We start from the raw sequence: 12,056 nt of genomic DNA on the forward strand, positions 1-12,056 counted from the left end.
AAAAAAAAAAAAAAAAAGATAACCAAAAAACTTCACCTCAGCAAGTTCACTACCAACCGGCTTTCACTCTGCTCCCAACCTACTCTTCCTCCGCCTTCTTTTCCTTATAGCTCTGCTCCAGCAAAAACCCGTTGTGCAGCCTCTTCCTCAGAATGCGCTTCAGAATACATCCCAAATCTGCTGGGCATGGCGGCACACACCTGTAATCCCAACACTCAGGAGGCTGAACAAGGAGGATGACTGCCAGTTCAAAGCCAGCATGGACTGCATAGGAAGACCTTGTCTCAAAAAAAAAAATTGTATCTCCCAAATATGACCATTTTATGTATTTATGTGTGTGTGTGTGTGGCCAGCTCAGCCCACCAGGGGGCGGAGCTGGCTGGCATGTGGTGCTGGGGGATTGAACCGTGGTCCTTATGCTTTGCTAAGCTTGTTCTAAGTAGGTGCTTTAGACCACTGAGCCATCTCAGCAGCCCAATATGACCATTTCTTACCTCCTTCACACTACCCGAACTCAGTCACACCCCAGCATCAACCCAGAGGCTGCAACACCTCACATAGCTCCCCACCTAATTGTTCCCTCCACCCATCTTTCCAGGTCTGTATTTTAAATAAACAGGTGTAAAGTATCTTTGAAAAATATAAACAGACCGCCTCAGATTTCTGCTCAGTATCACGGACTGCAATTCTTATCCCAAGCTAAGCCCGTATTCCTCACGATAGCCTGTCCTGCTTCACCTGTCTCATTGGGCTGTTATTATATATTAATCCTTCCTCTCATGACCCTTGACCTCTTATCACCCTAATGCTGAGGTATCCAGCAATAAGGTGGCTACTGAAAGCTTGAGAGATGGGTAATCCAAAGTGAGATGCTGTCATGTGCATAAGATCTCAAAGACTTGGTTAAAAAACAGAAGTGTTTCTTTTAACAAAAAAAAATTTAAGGTCTGGGGATGTACCTCTGTGGAGAGCATCTTCCCAGCCATGTGTGGTGCCATGTTGAATCCCCAGCAGCAAAAACACACACTCATGCGTGCACACTCACACACAGTTTATATGTTGAGATTACATTGAATATATTAGGTTAAATATATTATCAATTTTCTATTTTTCCTTTAAAACATGTTGTATTAAAGAAGTTACTACCCGTATGTGGCCTGCATCACTTTGCAATTAGATCCCGCTGTGCACCACCTGGGGCTGGCAAGCCAAGGACACTGCAGTGTCCAGCCTACTGCCGGTTTCTGCGCAGCCCGGGAACTCACCTTGGTTTTCACATTTAAAATGTTTTTTAAAAAATCAAAAGCTTAAACAAAATCATGTGACACATGAAAATTAAAGAAATTTAAATTTTATTGTAGATAAATAGAATTTCGGTGGAAGACAGCTTGTGGCTATTGCTTATCCTATGGCATAAGCTCTGCAAAGGCACAGTTTTCTGTCACTGTTGTGCAGCAAGTTGTTACTAGCACCTAGGACAGTACCTGGCACATGCTAGGTGCTCTGTAAGTTTACAGCCATTCCTGTTTTGTTTTGTTTTTTTTTGTTTTTTGCAGAATTGGGGATTGAACTCAGGCCCTTGTGCTTGCCAGGGAAGCGCTTATTCTACTGAGCCATCTCCCTGGCCCCTCATTTTTTTATATCTAGATTTTTGGGGACTCTAGGAATTACTTCATTGTTTAAAGGGCATGAATTACAAATATTACAAGCCACTGTTTGTTTTCTGAACCAGAAAAGATTAGTTCAGGCCCGGAGCAAGCTCCTACCCAGAGGCAGGGGAAGGAACGCAGTTCTCGCTGAGCTTGGAGACATGGGACTGCTGCATGACTAGAACAACGCATGACTTATAAGCAAAATACTTTAATAAATTCTGTGATTTGAAAAAAATTTTGGCCTCTCTCAGAAGGGAGAGGTAAAGCTGTCCCAGTTATCAAAAAATTCAAATCTCCTTTTCGTTGGTGGACTGGCTGATGAGCCACTTTCATCCACGGCATCTCCCAGATCACAGGATCCGTATCCTGAGGTTCCTGAAGCGCTTTCTGGGTCAAAGGACTCTGCTGCCTCCAGGAGCTCCATGTCCGTTTCATCTTCCTCAAAGGACTTCTGCAACAGGTCATAGATTGTCTGCTGCTTTGGGTCCTTCATCAGAGAAACAAAAGAAAAGATAAGGACAAACCCACATACCAGTGCAGACCCTCCTCCACTGTGGCTGGTGAGAGCTCCAAGGTAAGAAACAGCATGTTTTATGCCATCAGGGACAATGACACCTGATCTGGGACAGACCATCTTGGTAAACTATTAAAGCAGTTCTGCTCCAGTGTCTGACATCCTGTCTGCTGCTCACTGGGTTAGAAATGAAAACAAATGATGTGACAGTGATAAAGTAGTAGCACTCACACCATGATTCATGTTGGAAACATTTGCTTTCTTTTTTTAAAATTTATTTATTTATTTATTGTGTGTGTGTGTGTGTGTGTGTGTGTGTGTGTGGCCAGCTCAGCCCACCAGGGGGCGGGGCTGGCTGGCATGTGGTGCTGGGGGATTGAACCGCGGTCGCTGTGCTTTTGCTTAGCTTAGCTTGTTCTAAGTAGGTGCTTTAGACCACTGAGCCATCTCACCAGCCCCAACATTTGCTTTCTTCTGACTTTCCAAACTGGCATTTCAATAATGAAACAGCACCTGAAATTTCCGGAGCCTTTCTAAAATAAAGCGTTAGTTACACTGCTCTGTGTGAAGCCATGGACTGCAATTCATTTTCAAAGTAGATACCTGATCCTGTTTCTAATGACCTCGAAGCTACAAATGACCAAAATGCCCACAGAGTACATCTATCCATTGTTGACAATGGTGCAATTAGAACAAGGCACAGTAGTGACAACCATGACAACTGACAGGCTGTCACTTTCTGCTGACCTCCCCTAAATCATATTACAGCAACACCTGCATGCCCACCTACGCGTGGTTAGCAGCACCAATGACTATAGCTAAACCATGGAAGCAGCCTCCATGTCTGTCAGATGGATGGATAAACAAAATGAGGAATATAAACTCAAGAGAGTACTACTCAGCCATAAAGAGGATACATGTGCATGATCCCTAAGAAAACAGATGGACTCGAGACCATAATATAAGTGAAGCAAGCCACCGAAGGTTAACATCACGTGATTTCTTTAATATGAGAGATAAACTGAAAGAGCAAAATAAAAGACACATGTTAAGAAATAAAAACTCCAGGGGGCCAGGGAGATGGTTCAGTGGAATAAGCGCTTCCCTGGCAAGTGTAAGGGCCTGAGTTCAATCCCCCGTTCCACCAAAAAAAAAAAAGAAAAAAAAGAAAAAGAAATAAAAACTCCATAGAGATAGGAAAGAGATTTCTAGTAGAAGAGAAAAAGGAAAGTGGGAAAGGGGCAGTGTGTGTGTGTGTGTGTGTGTGTGTGTGTGTATAAATAATCAAGATGCAATGTGTATATCTAACAATCCCCCAAGTTGAACATAACCACTATGTACATCACAAACATATACTAATAAATATTTAAAAAAATAATTCCCAAGCCGGGGAGATAAGTGCTTGGTGGAATAAGTGCTTCCCTGGCAAGTGCAAGGGCCTGAGTTCAATCTTCGGTTCTGGAAAAAAAAAAAAAAAAAAAAAATTCCCAAGCTTGACCACTTTTATTCTAGAAGTACATCCACAACACCTCCACTGACACATGATCCCTCCATCCCCTACAATCTCCCCAAACCAGTTCTCTTCCAAGGAAGCCTACTTATGAAAGTCTCCCAACTGGCTCACAGTCGCCTTGCCTGAAATCCCTGTGCACCTTGACCCCCTGATCCACTTCCACCCGTTCTCTCCTACGAAATGGCACACAAGAGGCCAGGTGCTCTACCACTGAGCTACATGCCCAGAGCGTACGTCACTCTTTTTTGTTTTGTTTTGTTTTTTTGGCAGAACCGGGGATTGAACTCAGACACTTGGGCTTGCCAGGCAAGTGCTTATTCTACTGAGCCATCTCCCTGGCCCCCGCGTACGTCACTCTTGTCCCGAGCCAGATCACTCAGGCTTCTCCCACCGCCATCGGCCCTGAGGTCTCCTGACTAATTTTCTCCCAGGCTACCCTCCTTTAACAGTTTCCCTTGTTGCACCACTAGACTCCACTAGGTCTACTTCCAAAACTGCTTCCTGGCTTTGAGGGCTTCTGTAATGAGGGCTCAATCTGAATGGCCACTATCTGTCAGTTTCTTCACAGAATCCCAACACAGGTGAAGCAGTTTCTTGAAAACGGACTGGGAAGGTGTCATGCAAGAACTCCAGGTTACTCCCCTGGTCTCTACCTGACTTCTCCTGGCCTTTCAGGGTCTCAGACTTTGGACAGTGATATTAAAGATCATCAAGGTCAAACAAAATAGGATCCACAAGTCCTCCTGAAGGATACTCATCAGCCTCTTTCTGAACAAGTGCAAAGTCACGAAAGGTAGCCATTCCAAGGAGAAATACTTGCTCGTGTGCATTCAATTTCGATTGTGGCCAGACTATCAGCAAACTTGGAGCATGCGTAATTAATTGGAGAAAAGTCCAAGATCAGATTAGTATTTCATTTCCTCTCTCAGAAGTAAGGCTGTCCTAGCGAGATATAACCTTTTTTGCTTTTGTCGCCTCAAAAAGGGGCAACGTTTTCATTTTCTAGTTGTTAATGAAAATTTTCAGCCCTATCTTAGTGGGAATAAATTGTTATTAATCAAAATATTGATAAATTTCATTTACATTATCTTGTACATTAGGCAGAAATTCATAACTCAGAGTAACTGAGGGAAAGGCCAGAATAAGAAAATGAAATTCTTTAGAAATAAGTCTCTCCCTTCTCAGACAGCACATAAGAACCTCGGTTCTATTGGAATTCAGCTGCATTAGAGCTCTCGGAAAAGCTTAGAAATAGTGTTTTCAACTGTCCACAGGACCTGCCTGTTATCTTAGCACTCTGGGAGGCTGAGCTAGAAGGACAGCAAGTTTGAGCCTCACCTGGGCAACTCTTGACTTAGTGAGACCCTGTCTTAAAATAAAAATAGAAAAAGAGCTTGGGGATGTAGCTCAGTGCTAATGCCATGGTTTCATCCCAGACCCCACTGCCCACAAAAGGTTATTTTAAGTTTGGCTTACTTGGGTTTTTTGTCAGAACTAGGGACTGAGATCCGGCCCTTGTGCTTGCCGGGCAAGCACTTATTCTACTGAGCTATCTCCCTGGCCCCTTTGGCTTACTAACTTTTAAATCTAAAAGAATAATTTATAGCTAAGACTTAAAAATCTTCTTGCTTTCTCTCTTTCAAAAACAAACAAAAAAATGATACAAAAGCAAAACTCAACAGAAAGGAAAGATAAATAAGAGAGATGTGATCTCTGACTATCTATCCCAGTAATTAAAACAGGAGGAAGAGGGAAAGATTCAGTTGCTAAGGAAATGTAAATGAATGGGGGAACTCTCAGGCTCTTGAGGCTTAGCATCACCTGCAGGATGTTGCTGATTTAACCTAGTGGCTGTCGCTCAGTGATTCCACACAGACAGGTCCCCTGGTCACTTAGTGAACCACACGGAGGCCACCATCCTGCACGAGACTCAGACTTTCCCAGAGTCGCCCTCCAGGAGGCAGTGCCTTCTGAGCTTTCACCTTGCCTGTCCACCACGGAGCTAGAGAAGGGAGGCCCAGCTCAGGAGGTCTCAGAGCCCGTGCTCTAGGGAGTCTCACGGAGATGGATGAGAAGGGCCATGACAGCAAGTGAGCCAGAGTGCACAGCCAGGGCAGGCACATGGCCCCAGGGCTGTTCTCTCCAGATGCCAGCCCATGGCGCCTGACAAAGCACACCTGGGCCCAGACGGTTGCTCACTGGCCTCTTATGCTACCTCTGATGGTAATGCCCTTTTCATATGTATATATGAGGACATAAATATATTTATTTTATTGTACCAGGCACTGAACTCAGCACTGAGCCGCATCCCCAGTGCTGCCCTATTTTTAATATTCCCCATTCTGTGCCAGGGACAAGTTCTGGGGTAGCACAACAAGCCAACAGTTGCCATAGGTGGGAGCCATTGTTTCTGAGGATCTGACGGAAGAGGCAGCAGTGGGAAGGCTGGCCCTGAGACTCTGGGGCACGTGAGCAGCAGGAGGCATTAACAGGACCGCTCCCCACTAAGAGACACACACAAGGGCTGAAGGAGAAGATCGCAAGTCCACTGCTTTCAGCTCTGGGGCCAGGGGAGATTCCTGAGAGCGATTCACACGGCCCCTCTTAGGCCCGCAGGGCTTGGCAGACAGCTTGATGTCCCCTCTGCTCCAGTGACAAGCAGCCATGTGGCATGTTACCTTGGAGAGGTAATCAGTGGCCTCCGTCATTTCTGAGAAATTGGTCTCAGAAAGCCCAGCTTCCCCTAAAACTTTAATCTTCTCTTGAATCAGAGGCCTGTTGGGGAGAATGAGACACATGAATGCAACCTGCACAGAAACAACAGACTGACTAAAACGAGGCCACTTTCCTCAGCCCTAAGGGGCTGTCACATGTTGAGCGCTTCACAACCCTGGGCCTTGTGAGGCACAAGCATTCGTCCTCCAGTATTCGCCCATTCTTAATTGAAACCAACCTCCAGTTTAAGACTTAGAATGGCAGGCTCAAAATTCCGATGGAAGATGTGCAGGAAGTAAATGCTGTCTCATTACAACAAAAATCTGGAACCTGGTGACATCATAAGCTGCCCAGGGGACAAGGTATGTAGAGGTAACTCATGTATACTGCAAAGGTCAGACCCCTGTGTCACAAGGCTGGACATAAGGACAAGGAGTGGCCACAGCTGAAATAATCAAGACATTGAAGACTGGGAAGGGGAAAGAGCATTTGGGGAATTTCTGTTTAGTTAATATATACAACTCCCCAGGGTAGAAATGTGATCCCAGCTGTGCTGATGGCTGTCCAGCACTGGTGACTTTCTCTGTCAGTAGCACTGCATGTGGCCTATCATAAAAGGACAACGAAGGCTGTCCCCACCCCAGCAAGTGCCTTCATGATGGGAAAGGGCTGTTTCACAGGTGCTCCATCTGTGTTCTAGCACAGTTCGCTCCTCTTCCTTCTTTCCCAGTCCAAAGAGTCAACTCCCCGTATTCCTAAGATCGCCTCCTGTACCCTGCAAGCCCCAGACAGCACCAGTGACGGGGGCCAAGCACGAGGAAAGTAAGAGGCGTTCGCTGGGTCTCTGTGCGGATCCCTGAAGGTCCCAGCAGAAGGGGAAGCACAGAAGGACTGAGGACGCATGCTCTCTGCCTACCCTTGTTCAGCTCCACACCCAGGCCACCCAGCCAGGCCTACCAAAGGTAGTCATCGGCAGTGCCTCTTGCCACCAGGTAATGAATGCCCACGGAGTTTGTCTGCCCGATGCGGTGCACTCGGTCCTCGGCCTGGATCAGCACCTGTGTGTCCAAGGAGGAAGACAGCTGGGTGAAGTCATACAGCAGCCTGGGCCACCACAGCACAGCAGGGAGATTCTTCCCCCGATACCCTACCTCACCCCCTTCCTCCTCAAAGCATCTGTCTCTCAGGCCTGCACAAGCCTGGTCATCTAACCACAAAGACCCCCACAACCCTGCCTGGGGACCCAGCACCTGCAGCAGGACAACCATGGGTGGTTGCTGGTGCTGAGGGACAAATAACAGAGACTTCTCACATTTCTATTCTCATCTCTGGGAAATAAAGTTACTTTCCAAACAGCTAGAAACATCAAAGCCATGACTGGGGTGGGGTGATGTTTCACAGGGTGGTGAGCTGACTACTACACAACTCATACTGAGAGTTCTGTGTTTATTACAGATGGCCCCAACCTTGAAGTCTATCCATTTGTACAGGAGTTGCTGATATCAGGATATTAGAGGAGTTTTCTGAGGTTTAGGAGAAACTTTGTGAGTTCAAACAAATACTTTTATCTGATGCATTCTGTTGATGATGGTGGGGGCACACAGCTTATAGAGATGGTTGACAAAAGGGGCCTGGGCTGGCAAGCCGAGGCCTGAGCTGTAGCCTGGTGCTCCTGCCTGCACTTCTGAGGACAATGTCAGTCCTAGCTTGTCACTTGGACTCTCACTTGCCAGCTTCCTGCCAGGACAGGTGAAGCCTAAATTCCTCCACAGCTCTGCTCTTCCATTGAGATAATGGAGCCAATAACGCTACCGGTCTCTGTGAAGACCTAACAGCCAGCCAACAGACACGCAGTGATTAAAGGAAATGAAACGAACACATGAATATATAAGAGGGTGGTTAGGGCGCATGGAAAGACAGAAGAAGAACCCAGCCTTATGGAAGACTCACAGGACCAAGTCCTTCCTAACTGCCCTGGCCCCTCCACACCCTCAAACATGAGCATGCCCAGGGGAAGTCCAATCTATTAAGGCCCTTACTCCTGGGTTCCAAAACAGCTCAGCAAACACCACCAAGTCAGCCGAGGAGAAGGTGAGGCCCATGTTGGCGGCGGTGATGGACAGTACTGCCACAGAGTGCCCCTGGGACAGCTGGAACTGCTGGCACAGGTCCTCTCTGTCTGCCGACGGGGTGGACCCATCAATGCGGATGTGGGACACGTGCTGCAGGGACAGAGGAAACCAAGGGGGCTGTTGAGTAAAGTGCCCCAACCACAGCTCCACGGACAAAGGTGCACTGCTGCTCAGCTCTCTGCTCTCTGGGCTCTCCTCTGCTTGAATCAAAAGTATACTGAAGGGCTGGAGAGAGAGCTCAGAGGTATAAGCACCTTCCTGGCAAGCACAAGGACCCAAGTTCAATCCCTAGCTCCACACGCTGTGCAGTCTCAGCCCTGGACACCTGGGCATGCCGTCTCAGCTGGTGCCCACCATGCAGCCCTGGAACAGGGCATGGTGGCACACATCTGTAATCCCAGCACTCGGGCAGTTGAGCCAGGAGGATCTCTGAGGATTCGAGACCAGCCTGGAGACTGCAACAGTGAGTGCAAGGCCAGCCCAAACTATACAGTGAGATCTTGTCTCAAAAAAAAAAAAAAAAAAACCCAAAAAAAGTAAACTGAGAAAACTGTGCACTCACATGCCTTTGTGTGGACTAACAGAGATCCTATGGGCACACTGCCAATCTCAGTCCACGGAAACATGGAGGCTACAGTATATCATGACCTAGAAAGCTATAGTATATCACGACCTGGAGGCTGACTGATAAAATCCGCTAATTTTCAAATACCCCACTCTGTGGGTATTTCTCTACATTTTATTTACTCATTTAGGTTTTCTCATACCCCTCTCCCCACAGTCAAGATAGCTCCAACATCATCAGGATCCTTGTGCAGTCCTTTCAGTATCCCTCCTTTTCCCTAGTCTTTAATTTCTGGCAGTGACTAATGTGTCCTGCATTTCTAATATCTCACTTTGCAAAAGCTATATAAATGTAATCATTTAATATACAACTTCTCGGGATGGTTTTTATTTACTCAGCATCATTCTCTGGAGATACACTCAGCCCTCTGCCTACATCTGCAGTCTATTCTTTTTTTTTCTTTTTCTTTTTTGATATAGGATCTCACCATGCAGCTCAGACTCATAGTGATCCTCTTGTCTCAGCAGCCCCAGTGCTGGAATTACACACATGCACCACCACACCTGGTTTTACGGCTGGGGCCTATGTGGCATGTGGTACTGGGGACTGAACCTGGGTCCTTGTGCTTGCCAGGCAGGCACTTAGACTGCTGAGCTATCTTTCGCAGCCCATAGTCTATTTTTTAGTGCTGTGGAGTAGTATTCCTTGGCACATGAGTACCATAGTCTCACTTCTCATCTACAGACGGACGACCAGCTGATGCAACTTGGACTATCACCCACTGCTCGGAACATCTGGGCTCAAGTTCTTTTTTTTTTTTTTTTTTGCAGAACTGGGGATTGAACTCAGGCCCTTATGTTTGCCAGGCAAGTGCTTATTCTACTGAGCCATCTCCTGGCCCCTGTGCTCAAGTTCTTGTGTGAATATATTTTGCATTTCTCTGATTTAAATATCCAGCAGTCAACAGGTGGGCTGTGTTACTTCAGGTGTTTTCTCTTAAGGGGTGTTGGTTTATTTTTTAAATGACAAACACTGTGAGGAAAACAGAAACACTAGCACTGCTACCAGGTAATCTTTCTCTGCTCTTTTCTCAATGTGTATGACATGGCTTTTACAAAAACAGCCTTAGCTGGGTGTGGAGGACAAGCCTGCTAACCTCAGCCCTCTGGAGGCTGAGGCAGGAGGAGCGCCTTGAGTTCAAGGCCAGTCTGGGCTACCTAGTGAGTCAAGCCGAGCTTGGAGTATATAACAAGGTCCTGTATCAAACAACCAATTTTATATCCTGTTTACCCCCTAAACATTATATTGTAAATGAACTCAACAAGTACAAGTTTTCTAAAATTCGACTTTAACAACTCTATTCCATTCTGTAGCAGTAGCATAATTTAACCATTCTCCTATTTCTGAGATTTAGGAGAGTTCTAGTTTTCCTTAAAAAGAAAGAGTTGGCAGAGGTCCATCACCAGGGGAGTGGGTGAATTTCTGCTGCATCTCTGCAGTGGGATTGCTCAGCACTAACAAGGAACCACTAGTACGTGCAACAAGGATGAATCACAGGGGCTGGTGAGATGGCTCAGTGGTCTAAAGCACCTACTTAGAACAAGCTTAGCAAAGCACATGGACCGCGGTTCAATCCCCCGGCACCACATGCCAGCCAGCCCGCCCCCTGGTGGGCTGAGCTGGCCACACACATACACACATACACAAATAAAATAAATAAATTAAAAAAAATAGGGCTGGTGAGATGGCTCAGTGGTCTAAAGCACCTACTTAGAACACAGAGACCGTGGTTCAATCCCCCAGCACCACATGCCAGCCAGCCCCGCCCCCTGGTGGGTTGAGCTGGCCACACACACACACACACACACACACACATAAATAAATAAAATTTTAAAATAAAATAAAAAATATGCTTTCAATTTAAAAAAAAGAATGAATCACAAAATCTGCTGAGAGAAAGCAATTGGACCAGTCAAGAAGGAAAAGTGCATGCTCCATGATTCCATATTTATATAAAACTCTGAAAAATGCAAATCAACTGAGCTTAGGGGTGGGGAGTGGAAGGAGGAAGCCCCAGTGACAAAGAGCCCTGAGGAAAGAGGTGACAAAGTGTTCAGGTCCCAAAAGGTGCAGGTCACTGCATGGAAATGATACCTCCATAAGGCCATTAAAGTAAAATTTTAAAAAATTAAAAACAAGTAAATAAAAATTTAAAGAACAGCTATGTCCATATTAAGTTATTTCCCTAAACTGCTGAAAATCAAATTACTATAGTAGAAGGGAAAACCTTCTTTTAAGGCTCCCACAAGCACTGCCTGCTTTTTTTTTTTTCTTGGGTGGAACCAGGGATTGAACTCAGGCCCTTGCGCTTGCCAAGGAAGCGCTTATTCCACTGAGCCATCTCCCCGGCCCCTCCTGATTGCTTTCTGACAGACAATGGCAAGGCCATCATCTCAAGGTGCGTCCACCAATAGCCACCCACATGTTTGAAAGCCTTAGCTGACCTGACAGGGTTAAAAAAAATCTTATTTTTAACTATGCTTATCAGAGAAGTAAATTTTTCTTATCTTTCAACCAGTCATTGGTATTCACTTGTCTGATGAACTATTCCTATATTTTGCCATACATTTTTTTTTTAACTTCTATTAGGAGTTAGTGCTATTTTTGCATGCAATTGCTATTATTTATATTTCATGTAAGTTGTCAGGATTTTTCTCAGTTTATTTCTTTACATTTTTTTTTTTTGTTTTGCAATCCTCCTTTATTTTGTTTAGAAAAATCTTAAACTTTTCAACTATAAAAATAATACAAACACACTGAAAAATCCAGAAAAACTAAAGATAATGTAGATGACAACTTACAAATAATCATCAATGTTTTCATATATTTTATCCAAGCTTTTTTTTCTCTGCATGACAATTAGTAAATACTATACATATAGTTTTTTTTTTTTAATTTATTTATT

General features: G+C 45.3%; 1 protein-coding gene across 3 annotated transcripts in view; it reads right to left on the minus strand.

Annotated features, from left to right (window-relative positions):
• Positions 1 to 1,862: 1,862 nt before the first annotated feature.
• The window catches only part of Smarcal1 (SWI/SNF related, matrix associated, actin dependent regulator of chromatin, subfamily a like 1), a 62,454-nt gene continuing 52,260 nt past the window's right edge, over positions 1,863 to 12,056 (minus strand). For all 3 annotated transcript variants that reach the window (XM_023701417.1, XM_004641350.2, XM_023701415.1), the window contains exons 14-17: positions 8,434 to 8,616; positions 7,352 to 7,452; positions 6,358 to 6,454; positions 1,863 to 2,139 (exon numbers count right to left, since the gene is read on the minus strand). In XM_023701417.1, coding sequence (XP_023557185.1) covers positions 1,900 to 2,139; positions 6,358 to 6,454; positions 7,352 to 7,452; positions 8,434 to 8,616 — 621 coding nt within the window. In that variant the 3' untranslated portion in view covers positions 1,863 to 1,899. The remainder of the gene's footprint in view (positions 2,140 to 6,357; positions 6,455 to 7,351; positions 7,453 to 8,433; positions 8,617 to 12,056) is intronic.

This window comes from Octodon degus, unplaced genomic scaffold (genome assembly GCF_000260255.1).
Source record: "Octodon degus isolate 3935 unplaced genomic scaffold, OctDeg1.0 scaffold00135, whole genome shotgun sequence".
In the NCBI taxonomy this organism is placed as follows: domain Eukaryota; kingdom Metazoa; phylum Chordata; class Mammalia; order Rodentia; family Octodontidae; genus Octodon; species Octodon degus.